We start from the raw sequence: 14238 nt of genomic DNA on the forward strand, positions 1-14238 counted from the left end.
TGTTCTGAATAAGATCCAATGTAACATGTTGTCCAGCAGCTTGGGTAGTTGGTTGCCTGGAGACAAAAACAAATTTGAATTAGGCCGATTAATTTAAATTATACACCCCAAAAAAAACAAGCTTCAATCAAGTTTGAATTTAGTATGTTGACAATATTAAAAGCCAATGACACAATCCGATGCTTTGGGGATATAAGACTGGGAAAAATTGAACAGTTGGGAGGAGAACTGCCAAAAGACCAACAGATGTAGGCTGCTAGTCAGAAATCTCTGAAAGGTATCTGTTTCAAGAAGAAGTTTGCACAGAGAAAAACATCGACACAGACCTAGAGAGCAAATCTGCAAAGAGAAGGTTCGACAGCTGGCTAGTTTTGAAATTTGAATTTTTCAGTAAATCTTAATCCAGGGTTTTATCGGACTAGTATTATAGAAGGGAAAGTAAAAGATAGGTTATAGGAAGGAGTTGTAAATAGTTGTTAGTTAATTATTCTCTGTTATACTTTAAGAAATAAAGCTGTTAATTTTTGCTTAATAGTTCTTGGCCTCTTGAAGTTTCACAGATTACTGCACGGGATAAATGTTTTCTGTGTTGCTGGTTTAAATTAAGCTGAAGGGTTTACCCTGTGATGTAACACTAAGGAGCTTTGTAGAGGGCAAGGATTCATATTTTTGGACCATTGGGATCTCTTCTGGGTTAGATGTGACCTGTATAAGAAGGACAGGTTGCATGTGAATTGGAAAGGGGCAAGGTGGGGACCCATAGAGCTAAGTCTGAGGCTGGTACATTAGATAAGGGGAGAAAATTAAAATAGTCAAGGCAGCCAAGAGCATAGTGGAGAGCAAGGTAAGATTGATAAATTAAACTGCATTTATTTCAATGCAAGAGGCCTTACAGGTAAGGCAGATGAGCTGAGGGCATGGGACTGTGACATCATAGCTATTACAGAAACATGGTTCGGGTGAACAGAACTGGCAGCTTAATGTTCCAGGGTATGTATGCAATAGGAAGGATAGAAAGGTTGGGAGATGGGGTGTTTTTTGTTAAGGATAGCGTTACACTTGTACTGAGCGAGGATATTCCTGGGAGAACATGCAGTGAAGTTGAGAAATAAGAAAGGGATGATCACCTTTTTGGAATCGTAATATAAGCGTCCCAATAGTTAGCAGGAATTGAGAAGCAATTATGTAAGGAGATCTGGCACATGTGTAAGAATAATAGGGTGGCAATGGTAAGGGATTTTAACCTTCCAAACATAGTGTCAAGAGCTTGGATGGAGAGGAATTTGTTAAATATGTACAAGAAAATTTTCTTCTTCAGTATCTGGATGCAATGCTAGAAGAGGAGCAAAATAAGACCTTATCTTGGGAAATAAGGCAGAGCAAGTGTCCGAGGTGTCAGTGGGAGAGCACATTGGTGCAAATGATCATAATTCCATTAGCTTTAAAATAGTTGTGGAAAAGGGTAGACCTAATCTAAAAGTTCTAAATTGTAGGAAGGCCAATTTTGATGGTATTAGACAGGAATATTCAAAAGTTGATTGGGGGAGCCTGTTCACAGGTAAAGGAATGGTTGGAAATTGGGAGGCCTTCAAAAATGAGTTGACAAGAGTTTAGGGATAGTATGTTCCTGTAACATCCTGCTCTAGGAAAGATGTTAAATTGAAAGGGTTCAGAAAAGATGCTGGGTCTGTTCTGCACATTGGACATGACATAGGATGATGATGGTGGTGTCTGGCATATTATTGAACTCATCAACTCATATCTTACAGGCAGTGTCAGTTTGTTACTTGATTAATCTGCTGGATAGTTTTGCCATTAGGCCAGAGACGATTTTACAGGGTTGACACGGCTATATTTGCTTAGTTAATTGCCGAAGTTTACTTCCTTTTACCAGACTTTGTAGCAGTTTAGGACAACAACTGATTGACTTACTAGGACATTTCAAAGGGCACTTAAGAATCAAACACATGGCTGCTATTCTAAAGTCACTTAATATCCAGACCATGAGAAAGTGGCCAACTTTGTTCCCTCACAGGCATTTGTGAAATGTGGGTTTTTATGACAATCAGCATTGGTTTCACAGTTACTATTAGACTAGCATTTTAATTTCAGAGTTATTATTTGAATTCAAACTTCACCATCTTCCCTAGTGGAATTTGAATCCAAAGTCCCAAAACATTAACCTAGGTCTCTGGAATCTTAGACAAAAGTGAGGACTGCAGACGCTGGAGATTAGAGTCAAGATTGGAGTGGTGCTGGAAAAGCACAGCATCAGAGGAGCAGGAACGTCAACATTTTGGGCAGGAGCTGAGACAAGCCCCATATCACTTATACCAGCTATTGTGCAGTACGTTATACTGGCCAATATTGATTGCTTAATTCGCATTAATTTTTTTAAATGATCTATTTGTGAGATTGACTTGTTCACAAACAGAAAATGCAGTAGGCTAACAATAACATCACTTTGAAAGTAGTTAATTGGTTGTGGGATACTTTGGGACAACTTAAGGTGGAGAAAAGTGTTTTTGACATACAATTCTTTGGATATCCAGAAGCGGGGATCAGCTAATAATTTTTGAAGTGCGAATTTCAGCAACATAAAACAGAGTGAGCTTTATTCGAGATGACTGATTTTATTCTGTTAGACACTATGCTTACCCACCAAGATCTGACCTAAATATGCTCCTTTACCTTTAAAGGGCGTCACTATGGTGCAGTCAGCTGTGAGGGTTGTAAAGGGTTCTTCAAGCGAAGCGTAAGGAAAAATCTGACATATAGCTGCCGTAGCAGTCGAGACTGTGTCATCAACAAGCATCATCGTAACCGCTGTCAGTTCTGCAGACTTCAAAAATGTTTGGAGATGGGAATGAAAATGGAATGTAAGTATTACATTGTTCCTGGTGTGCCAGGGTAAAGTTGGACTGTACCTGGAGAACCAGGGGAGGTTTGGACTGGAGCCAAAGTGTTGATGGAGTTCCATATTGTAGCTGGGATGCCAGGGAGAGTTACATTGTACTTGAATTGTCGGGGGAGTGTGACAACAAAGAGAAGCAGACTTTTAGTGTAATAACTCAGCCAAGCCTCTGAAATTCCCCTTTGATTGCTAATCAGTTCTCCTCTCTTTACCATCCTTTTACCTTTATTTAGCTTTAGAATACTTTGGGATTCTCTTTTGTTAGCTGCTAGTTTCTTTTTATACTCTATCATTGCTTCTTTCCTTTATCACTTGGTCTCCTGTCTTCTATATTCACCTAGTTTGCAGTTATATTATCACTGATCCAGTTGGCACACCTCATTCCCAAAAATGAGGTTTAATTCTTCTGTTCAATCTTTTCAAAGCTGTCTGTCCATATTAGTAGAGGAACCTGAGACACTAGAGCAGGGAAAATGTCCCAAGTGTCAGGAACACTGTATGTCATTTATAAAGAATCACAGGACTGATCATTCTGTAAGAACCATCCAGCTGTATAAGTTGTATCAAGCCAAGAGAGAGGTTGGTGAAAGCATACACCCCACAAATGGAGTTCTCTTACTTATTGTACTCATGACATTGTCACTTTTCTTCTAATGCTAGCTGTTCAGTGTGAGAGAAAACCAATTGAGGCACAACGGGAGAAACCAGCAAACTGTGCAGCTTCCACAGAAAAGATCTACATCAGGAAAGATCTAAGGAGCCCACTCACAGCCATGCCAACGTTCATCACAGGCAAAGAAAGTGTAAGGTATAATTAACAGCAATGTTTACCTGGAGATTCAAATAAGGAGACTTTTAGTAATGTCTTGGATTTTCCACATGCACCATAAGGTGTGACTTTCTGGATTGTTGCAGCAATTGACTGTCAGAGGACATTGAGGACTTCCTCTAATAATGCCACTTGAATCTAACTGACTAAGCTCCCACTTTCCAACCCTTTCTAATTTTGAGTCCTTGGCTACTTACTATGTAGGAATTCCTACACCATGGACATGGGGGTTTGAACAGACTGAGTCTTGAGTGTGAAACAGCTAGTGATAAAATACTCTGCCAGCAAATGTCGAAATGTTAGAGAGGATAACCATACTGGAAACTAGATATTCAAGAGGAATTAATATTGCAGAATAGGCAAAAAGGAATAGAAAATGAGGTAGCTTTGTTAATAAAGGATGATATTAATATAGTGAAGAATAGTAACATAGGTGCAATAGGTTTATTCCTCATTGTTTAGCTGAAAATAAGGGATTCCAAGGGAAAGAAAAAGGGAAGATCACGATTCTCCACACGAGAGATTTGGAGCAGGCACACCCAGAATGAGATATAGTCCAAATGAATGGATGATACTGGAAATTTAGAGCACTCTAGGAATTCAGTGCATGGAGTAAGAAGTGTCTTATGGCATTTTCTCATTCATAGTTTGTGTGGTCTTTTCCAGGGCTTATAGTTTGAAACGATATATTCTTCAGCTTCAAATGAGCAGAGAGTAGGGAGATCAGCTGCAGCTTCAGAGAACTGCAGATTGGGAAAGCAAATTGAAACAGGAATGTGTGTGTTGATGGTTTGTGATTTTAAAAATTTGTATATTTTTTGGAAGAAGGAATTAACTGAGAAACAACAGGATTAAATGAAAGTTAGAGCCAATATAATGAAGGAATATAAGTAAGCAAAGCAGAGTAAGGAAGTACAGCTAGGGTAAGGGAAGTAAGTTAAGAGTATTCTTACACAAACCTTTTTTTAGGAAAGAGAGTTACTCAAACTTAAAAGAAGTCTTGACTGCAGAGCTTGCTCCTCACACGATATGTGACAAATTATAGGAAATGCGTCAAGCTGCAGCTACTGACAAATCACATTTCAGAGTTGGAGTTGTAGGTGAATTCGCTGTGGAGTGTCCACAATGCTGAGAAATGCATGGAAATCCTATTCAGTGAGGTGGTCATGCCACAGATGCAGATTGAATAGGCAGAGAGGGCATGGCTGACCACCAGGTACAGTAGAGGAAGGCGTGTAGTACAGCAGCCCCCTGTGTCTATCCCCTTTTCTAATAAATATACCATTTTTGAATACTGTTGGAGGAGATGACTGTGCAGGTGAAAGCAGTGAGAGTTAACTTCATGGCACCATGGGTGAATGTGCTGCACAAAAGGGGAGGAAGAAGAGAGGCAAGGCTATAGTGGTAGGGGATTCAATTGTAGGGATAACAGACTGACATTTCTGTGACCGCAAAACAGACTCCTGGATGGTATGTTGTCTCCCCAGTACTAGGGTCAAGGATGTCACTGAATGATTGGAGGGCATTCTGAAGGGTGAGGGCAAACAGACAGAGGTTGTGGTACATACTGGTGCCGACAACATAAGTAGAAAGGGTTGAACTCCTGAAAGGTTGGAAGTAGATTAAAGAACAGGAACCAAAAGGTAGTGATCTCTGGATTAATTCTGGTGCCTTGTGTGAGTGAGTATGGGAGTAGGAGGTTAGTCTACACAAATGTGTGGTTTGAGAGATGCTGCAAGAGGGAGGCCTTTTAGATGTCTGGCACATTGAGACAGTATTTGAGAGTAGTGGGACCTGTACAAGGCAGATGGGTTGTACCTGAACAGGAATGGGACTAGCATCCTTGCAGGGAAGTTTACTCGTACTGTTGGGGTGTTTAAACTAACTTGGCAGGAGGCTGGGATCCTGAGAAAATGATCAACAGGGGAATGAACAGCCAAAATTAGAAGTCAGTGAATTAGGAAAGCATAGGCATTGTGGGCCAGTTAAGGCATAAGGGCATTAATCAAGGATAGATGATACTTATTTTAATGCTAGTAATCTGATGAACGAGAGGCAGATGAGTTGAAGGCAAACACAAATGAAAAAATAATGTCTGATGTTTTTGCTGTCACTGAGACTTGGTTTTGAGAGGGGCAGGATTGACAACTCAATATTTCAGGGTACAGGGCTGTCAGGTGAGACAGGGAAGGAGGTAAAAAAGGAGGAAGCAATTTTGAACAGAGAATCTATTACAGCAGTAAGGAGGGATGACAGCTTCGAAGGCACCTCAAATGAAGCTATATTGATACAACTTAAAAACCAAAAAGGAGCAAGCACATTGCTGGGAGAATGCAAAGGCCTCCTCACAGTCAGGAGAAATAGAGGAGCAGATATGTAGGCAAATTTCAGTGAAGTGTAAAAGTGATAGTGCAATGATAGTGGGAGATGTCAACTTTCCCTAAATTAACTGCGGTAGTCATTATGTGAAAGATTTTGAGGGATTGGAAGTCGTAAAATACATCCAGGACAACTTTTTAAGTCAGTATGTATGAGGTCCTACAAAAGAGGAAGTGATCCTGGACTTTAAATTTATTAATTGAACTGGGCAAGTCATTGAAGTATTAGTGGGAGAGGTATTTACAAGCAGCGATCATTATGCTGTTAGATCCAAGATTGTTTTGGCAAAGGATAGAGTCCCACATGGAAGACTGAAATCAAAGTTCTCAAGAAGGCTGATTTTAATAAGTTCAGATACAGTTTGGTCAGAGTAGACTGGGTACAGATAAGTTCAAGTAAATCTGAGAGCAGTGGAATGTATTCAAGAAGAAAATATGGAGACTACAGGGCAAACATGTTCCAAGAAAGAAAAAGGGTGGGACCATTAAATGCTGTGAACCCTGTATAGCGGAGAATAAAAAGGATTGGATTAAGAGAGAAAGGAGGCTTTTTGCACATCCCAATGGTTCAAAACAACAGAAGCCCTAGAGGAATATAGAGTGTGCAAAAGGGAATTTAAAAAGATTTAGACAGCGAAAAAGGGATATGAAAGGATGCTGTTAAATAAGATAAAGGAAAATCCTAAATTGTTTTACAGAAGGTAAAAAGATAACAGGGGAAAGATTGGACCCATTAAGCACCAAAGTGATAATTTGTGCATGGAGCCAGAGGACGTAGGTAGCATTCTAAGTGAATGCTTTCAACTGTGTCCCTCTCACCATTGAACAATCAGGAAGAAGATCTATGATGCAGTTAAAGAAATTAGCATAAATAGTGAGGAGGCTCTGACTGGTCTGGCAGGCAAGGTTAAAAACAACAGATTCTAGGTTAGAGTGGTGCTGGAAAAGCACAGCAGTTCAGGCAGCTTCCGAGAAGCAGGAAAATCGACGTTTCGGGCAAAAGCCCTTCACCCTGCCTCTATTCCTGATGAAGCGCTTTTGCCCGAAACGTCGATTTTCCTGCTCCTCGGATGCTGCCTGAACTGCTGTGCCTTTCCAGCACAACTCTAATCTGGTCTGGCAGGCTTAAAAGTGGATAAATCTCCAAGGCTGGATGAGATATATTCCAGGTTATTGAGAGAGGCAAGCCAGGAAATTACAGGGGTGGTTACAAAAATAAATGTTCAATTCTGCTCTGAGCAAGGGAGAAATGCTGGAGGATGGCTAATGCAGTACTATTATTTAAGTAGGGAGCAAGGGATAAACCAGGTAAACCTGCCATTCTAAACTTGATAGTGAGGAATTTATTGGAAACAATTCTAAGGACAGAATTAATCTGTATTTGGAGAGACAGGGATTGATCAAGGGCAGTCAGTGTGGTTTTGTTAAGGGGAGGTCATGTCTGACCAACTTGATTGAATTTTGAAAAATTCAATCAGCAGTTGTGTAGATGAAGGGAATAGAGTCCCACATGGAAGACTGATAGCAAAGGAATTTGGCAGTTTGGGTCCACAATTGGCTGAGTGGCAGGAAGCAGCGAGTAATGGTGGAGAGATGTTTTGTGACTGGAAGCCTGTGTTCAATACAATCCCACGGGTTAATGTTGGGTCGTTTTTGTTTTTAATAAATGATTTAAACTTTAATGTAGGAGGGTTGATCAGTAAATTTGCAGATTGTACAAAATTTAATGCATTGCTAAGTAGTGAGAAAGATTGATAACATTTGGACGAAGTAATCGGAATGCAAAGTACTGGGCTAATGGTAAGATTCTTGGGAGTGCAGATGAGTAGAGAGACCTCGGTGTCCATGTACACAGATCCCTGAAAGTTGCCACCCAGATTGACAGGGTTGTTAAGAAGGCATACAGTGTTTTGGCCTTTATTGATAGAGGGATTAAGTTCCAGAACCAGGAGGTTATGCTGCAGCTGTACAAAGCTGTTGTACGGCCACACTTGGAGTATTGTGTACAGTTCTGGTCACCGCATTATAAGAAGGATTGGAAGCTTTGGAAAGGGTGCAGAGGAGATTTACTAGGATGTTGCCTGATATGGAAGGAATGTCTTACGAGGAAAGGCTAAGGACCTTGAGGCTGTTCTTGTTAGAGAGAAGAAGGTTGAAAGGTGACTTAATAGAGACATACAAGATAATCACAGTGTTAGATAGGGTGGACAGGGAGAGCCTTTTTCCAAGTATGGGGGATGGCAAACACGAGGGGACACAACTTTAAAGTGAGGGGAGATAGGTATAAGACAGATGTCAGAGGTAGTTTCTTTACTCCGAGAGTAGTAAGGGTATGGAATGCTTTGCCTGCATCGGTAGTAGATTCGCCAAGTTTAAGTGCATTTAAGTCGTTATTGGACAGGCATGTGGACGTACATGGAATAGTGTAGGTGGGATGGGCTTCAGATTAGTATGACAGGGCGGCGCAACATCGAGGGCCGAATGGCCTGTACTGTGCTGTAATGTTCTATGTTCTTTGTTCATTAGGTTACAGGGGGATGTCAGTGGGCTGATCAGTGGCAAATGGATCTCAATCCATGTTCCTCCTACAGGATGTAGGAGCTCAGGGAGACATCCATCTTCCTTGATGATGACACGTGTGGGGAGTGTACCCAGCTGCAGCTCCTGGGAAACTGTGTTAGGGAGCTGGAGCTGGATGTACTCAGAATCATCTGAAATGCAGGGCACTTTATCAATAAGAGTTTTGTTGAGGTGGTCACACATAAGATGCAGGCAGAGTAGTGGGGGACCACCAGGAAAGGCAGAGAGTGTAGGAATCCCCTGGATTACCATTCCCTTTGAAAACAAGTACACCGTTTTGGATACCGTTGGGGATGGTAACTGTTCAGGGAAAAGCAACAGTAGCCAGGTTGGTAGCACTACAGCTGGCTTTGGGGCACAGTGGGAAAGGGTAACGGTAAACAGGACCTTAGTCATAGGAGACTCGATAGTTAGGGGGATAGAGAGGAGATTTTTACAGCAGCAACAGGAGCTGTTAGAGTGAGAACTAGCAGGCTGTCAGGAATGTATGTTCCTCCTTTAAAAACTTACCTCATGGGATCAGCGGCCTCCATTTTTGCACCAGCAGCGGACGGTAAATTAATCCTTTAATAACTTATCTCGTAAATAGACGGAGCGCACGCTGAGCTGTTACGGACATGAGACTGCTGAGTTAGTGAGGTAATATGACTGGAGGAGCTGTGTTAGACTGGGGTGTCAAAGTTAAAAATCACACAACACTGGGTTATTGTCCAACAGGTTTATTTGGAAGCACTAGCTTTCGGAGCACCGCTTCTCCTTCAGGTGGTTGTGGAGTAGGACCGTAAGACAGTGTCATGAAAGTAAAATGATACTTCTAATAAACCTCAATTGTTAAGTCTTTCATTTTTTAGAATGGGTTACAGGTTTCAGTTCATTAATATGTAAATCCCAAAATTCCTTTAAAGCCACATTCTCAAGATAAGTAAAGGTTTTATATTTTAAAAAGTGACATCTCAGACAATGCCTTAAAGGTATGAGGTCAGAGTCTGTCTTTATCCCAATCTTGACTCAGACTGGTTCTATTTCCAAAGTGGAATTTACAAAGTATTATATGGATTGACTGTATGCATTGAATGCCTACTGGTTGTGCATTTTTTTGAGCAAAATAGAATGTATCTGTAAATATAAATCTACAAGTACAAATTTACCCCATAGATTTATACTTGTGTGCTCGTGCAGGAGAGTGTGTGCATGAGAGTGTGAGAGTTTGTGTGTGCAACCTTGGTAAAGTGTGTGAGTGTGTGATGGGGTATAAGCCTGTGTTTGTGTGTGTGTGTGTGTGTGTGTGTGTGTGAGAGAGAGAGAGTGTGTATTTAGTGGGGATGAATCCAAGGTCCCGGTTGAGGCCATCCTCATGGGTACCGAAGTTGGCTATCAGCCTCTGCTCGACCACTTTATGTTGTTGCCTGTCCCAAAGTCTGCCTTGGAGGATGGTCACCCGAAGATCCAAGGCCGAATGTCCCTTACTGCTGAAGTGTTCCCCGACTGGGAGGGAGCACCCCTATCTATCTGTTGTGCAGTGTCCATTCATCTGTTCACATAGCGTCTGCTTGGTCTTGCCAATCTATCATGCCTTGGGGCAACATTTGTCTGCAGTATATGAAATAGGCAACGTATGTTGAGTCATATGAGTACCTGTCACCTACCGGTGGGTGGTGTCTCCACGTGTAATGGTGGTAACTGTGTAGACACTCTGACAAGTCTTGCAGTGGTTGCCATCTCAGGGTTGTACAGTGTTGTGGTCGATGTTGTCGGAAAGGCTGGGCAGTTTGCCGCGAACAATGATCTGTTTAAGGTTTGGCGGTTGTTTAAATGCAAGAAGTGGAGGCATAGGGAAGGTCTTGGCAAGGTGCTCATCCTCATCGATAATGTATTGCAGGCTGCAAAGAACAAAGCGTAGTCTTTCGGCTCCCAGGAAGTACTGGACAACAAAAGGTACCCTATCGGTTGCAACCGGTGTCTGTCTCCTGAGGAGGTCATTACAGTATCTCGCAGTGGTACATCGGAACTGGGAATCAATGAGTTGAACATCGTATCCTTCTGTCACCTACAACTTCTGTCGCGACACTATGGATTTCTTACAGAAATTCAGCACTCGTGGACTAGTCGAACTGGGAACATTCCACATCACAATGGACGTTTCAGCACTCTACACCAGCATACCCGACGATGACGGCATTTCGGCAACAGCCTCAGTACTCAACACTTAACAACTGCCAATCTCCAAACTCCATCCTGCAACTCATCTGCTTCATCCTCAACCACAATGTATTCACCTTTGACAACCAGTTCTTCGTCCAGACACATGGGGACCAGACTTGCACCCCACTTTGCCAACATTTTCTTTGCTTCTCAGAACCTCCAACCAATACTATACAATACATGTATTGACAACATTTTCTTCCTCTGGACCCATGGTGAGGCATCCCTGAAACAACTAGACAGTGATATCAACCAGTTTAATCCAACCACGGACTTAGCATGGGTTACTCTTTAATACCTGTCTCATTCTTGGATACATGCATCTCCATCAAGGAAGGGCACCTCAGCACCTCACTCTGCTGCAAACCCATGGATAACCTGATGATGCTGCACTTCTCTAGCTTCCACCATAAACATGTTAAAGCAGCCATCCCCTATGCACAAGCCCTATGCACACACAGGATCTGCTCAGATGAGGAGGAACGTGATGTGCTCAACGTGCACACACAAACCTTTTATCATAAAAACCTTAACTTACCTTGAGAACATGACTTAAAAGGATTTCTGGGATTTACATATGAATGAACCGAAACCTGTAGCTCATTCTAAAAGATGAAAGACTTAACAACAATCGAGGTTTGTTAAATATATCCTTTTACTTGCATGACACTAATCTTTTGCTATAAAGTCTTATAGTCCTACTCCACAATCACCCTGATGAAGGAGCGGCGCTCAGAAAGCTAGTGCTTCCAAATAAACCTGTTGGACTATAACCTGTGTTGTGTGATTTTTAATAGTGAGGTAATATATTTACGTGTTGCTTTACCTGAAACTCCTATTTAGGTAGTGCTTCCCACCCATCTTCCTCCTCCTCTAACCAAAAAAAAGGTTCTGTGCACTGATTTGGTAAGGTTACTAGTTTTTTCAATAGTGTCTTGTTGAATTTAGAACAGCAGGAATGGATGGGGAGGTAAGTGTTCCCACTGACTTCATCTGCTGGGAGTACACCCAATTCCAGCTCCTCGGAAACTGCATTAGGGAATTGGAGCTGGAGCTGAATGAACTTCGGATCATTCGGGAGGTGGAGGGGGTAATAGAGAGTCATAAGGTCATAGAGATGTACAGCACGGAAACAGACCCTTTGGTCCAACCTGTCCATGCTGACCAGATATCCCAACCCAATCTAGTCCCACCTGCCAGCACTTGGCCCATATTCTTGTAAACCCTTTCTATTCATATACCCATCCAAATGCCTCTTAAATGTTGCAATTGTACCATCCTCCACCACTTCCTCTGGCAGCTTATTCCATACAAGTATCAACCTCTGTGTGAAAATGTTGCCACTTAGATCTCTTTTATATCTTTCCCCTCTCACCCTAAACCTATGCCCTCTAGTCCTGGACTCCCCCACCCCAGGGAAAAGACTTTGCCTATTTACCCTATCCATACCCCTCATGTTTTTGTAAACCTGTATAAGGTCACCCCTCAGCCTCCGATGCTCCAAGGAAAACAGCCCCAGCCTGTTTAGCCTCTCCCTATAGCTCACATACTCCAATCCTGGCAACACCCTTGTAACTCTTTTCTGAACCCTTTCAAGTTTCACAATATCCTTCCGATAGGAAGGAGACCAGAATTGCATGCAATATTCCTACAGTGGCCTAACCAATGTCTTGTACAGCCACAACATGACATCCCAACTCCTGTACTCAGTACTCTGACCAATAAAGGAAAGCATACCAAACACTTCTTCACTATCCTATCTACCTGTGACTCCACTTTCAGAGAGCTATGAACCTGCACTCCAAGGTCTCTTTGTTCAGCAGCACTCCCTAGGACCTTACCATTAAGTGTGCAAGTCCTGCTAAGATTTGCGTTCCCAAAATGTAGCACCTCACATTTATCCAAATTAAACTCCATCTACCACTTCTCAGCCCATTGTCCCATCTGGTCAAGTTCCTGTTGTAATCTGAGGTAACCTTCTTCGCTGTCCACTACACTTCCAATTTTGGTGTCATCTGCAAACTTACTAACTGTACCTCTTATACTCATATCCAAATATAAAGGATGAAATTACGGCACATCTGGATAATAGTAACAGGATAGGACAGAGTCAGCATGGATTTATGAAGGGGAAATCATGCTTGACTAATCTTCTTGAATTTTTTGAGGATGTAACTCGGAAGATGGACGAGGGAGATCCAGTGGATGTAGTGTACCTGGACTTTCAGAAAGCTTTTGATAAAGTCCCACACAAGAGGTTAGTGAGTAAAATTAGGGCGCACGGGATTGGGGGCAAAGTACTAGATTGGATAGAGAATTGGTTGGCTAATAGGAAACAAAGGGTAGTGATTAACGGCTCCATTTCGAAATGGCAGGCAGTGACCAGTGGGGTACCGCAGGGATCCGTGCTGGGACCGCAGCTTTTTACAATATATGTAAATGATATAGAAGATGGTATCAGCAATAACATTAGCAAATTTGCTGATGACACAAAGCTAGGTGGTAGGGTGAAATGTGATGAGGATGTTAGGGGATTACAGGGTGACCTGGACAAGTTAGGTGAGTGGGCAGATGCATGGCAGATGCAGTTTAATGTGGATAAATGTCTGGTTATCCACTTTGGTGGCAAGAACAGGAAGGCAGATTACTACCTCAATGGTATCAAATTAGGTAAAGGGGCTGTTCAGAGAGATCTGGGTGTTCTTGTCCACCAGTCAATGAAGGCAAGCATGCAGGTACAGCAGGTCGTGAAGAAGGCTAATAGCATGCTGGCCTTCATAACAAGAGGGATTGAGTATAGAAGCAAAGAGGTGCTTCTGCAGCTGTACAGGGCCCTGGTGAGACCACACCTGGAGTACTGTGTACAGTTCTGGTCTCCAAATTTGAGGAAAGACATTCTGGCTATTGAGGGAGTGCAGCGTAGGTTCACGAGGTCAATTCCTGGAATGGCAGGATTGCCTTACACGGAAAGACTGAAGCGACTGGGCTTGTATACCCTTGAGTTTAGAAGACTGAGAGGGGATCTGATTGAAACGTATAGGCTTATGAAAGGACGGGACACTCTGGCAGGAGGGAACATATTTCCGTTGATGGGGGAGTGCCGAACCAGAGGACACGACTTAAAAATACGGGGTAGACCATTTAGGACAGAGATGAGGAGAAACTACTTCACACAGAGAGTGGTGGCTGTGTGGAATGCTCTGCCCCAGAGGGCAGTGGAGGCCCAGTCTCTGGATTCTTTTAAGAAAGAATTGGATAGAGCTCTTAAGATAGTGGAGTCAAGGGGTATGGAGATAAGGCTGGAACAGGATACTAATTAGGAATGATCAGCCATG

At 42.4% G+C, this 14238-nt stretch overlaps 1 protein-coding gene across 7 annotated transcripts in view; it reads left to right on the top strand.

The window, feature by feature from the left end:
* LOC140483948 (nuclear receptor subfamily 2 group C member 2-like) overlaps nucleotides 1-14238 on the top strand; it is a 226292-nt gene that overhangs the window by 70174 nt on the left and 141880 nt on the right. For all 7 annotated transcript variants that reach the window (XM_072582812.1, XM_072582814.1, XM_072582815.1 and 4 more), the window contains 2 exons: nucleotides 2700-2879; nucleotides 3575-3722. In XM_072582812.1, coding sequence (XP_072438913.1) covers nucleotides 2700-2879; nucleotides 3575-3722 — 328 coding nt within the window. The remainder of the gene's footprint in view (nucleotides 1-2699; nucleotides 2880-3574; nucleotides 3723-14238) is intronic.

This window comes from Chiloscyllium punctatum, chromosome 12 (assembly GCF_047496795.1).
Source record: "Chiloscyllium punctatum isolate Juve2018m chromosome 12, sChiPun1.3, whole genome shotgun sequence".
Classification (NCBI taxonomy): domain Eukaryota; kingdom Metazoa; phylum Chordata; class Chondrichthyes; order Orectolobiformes; family Hemiscylliidae; genus Chiloscyllium; species Chiloscyllium punctatum.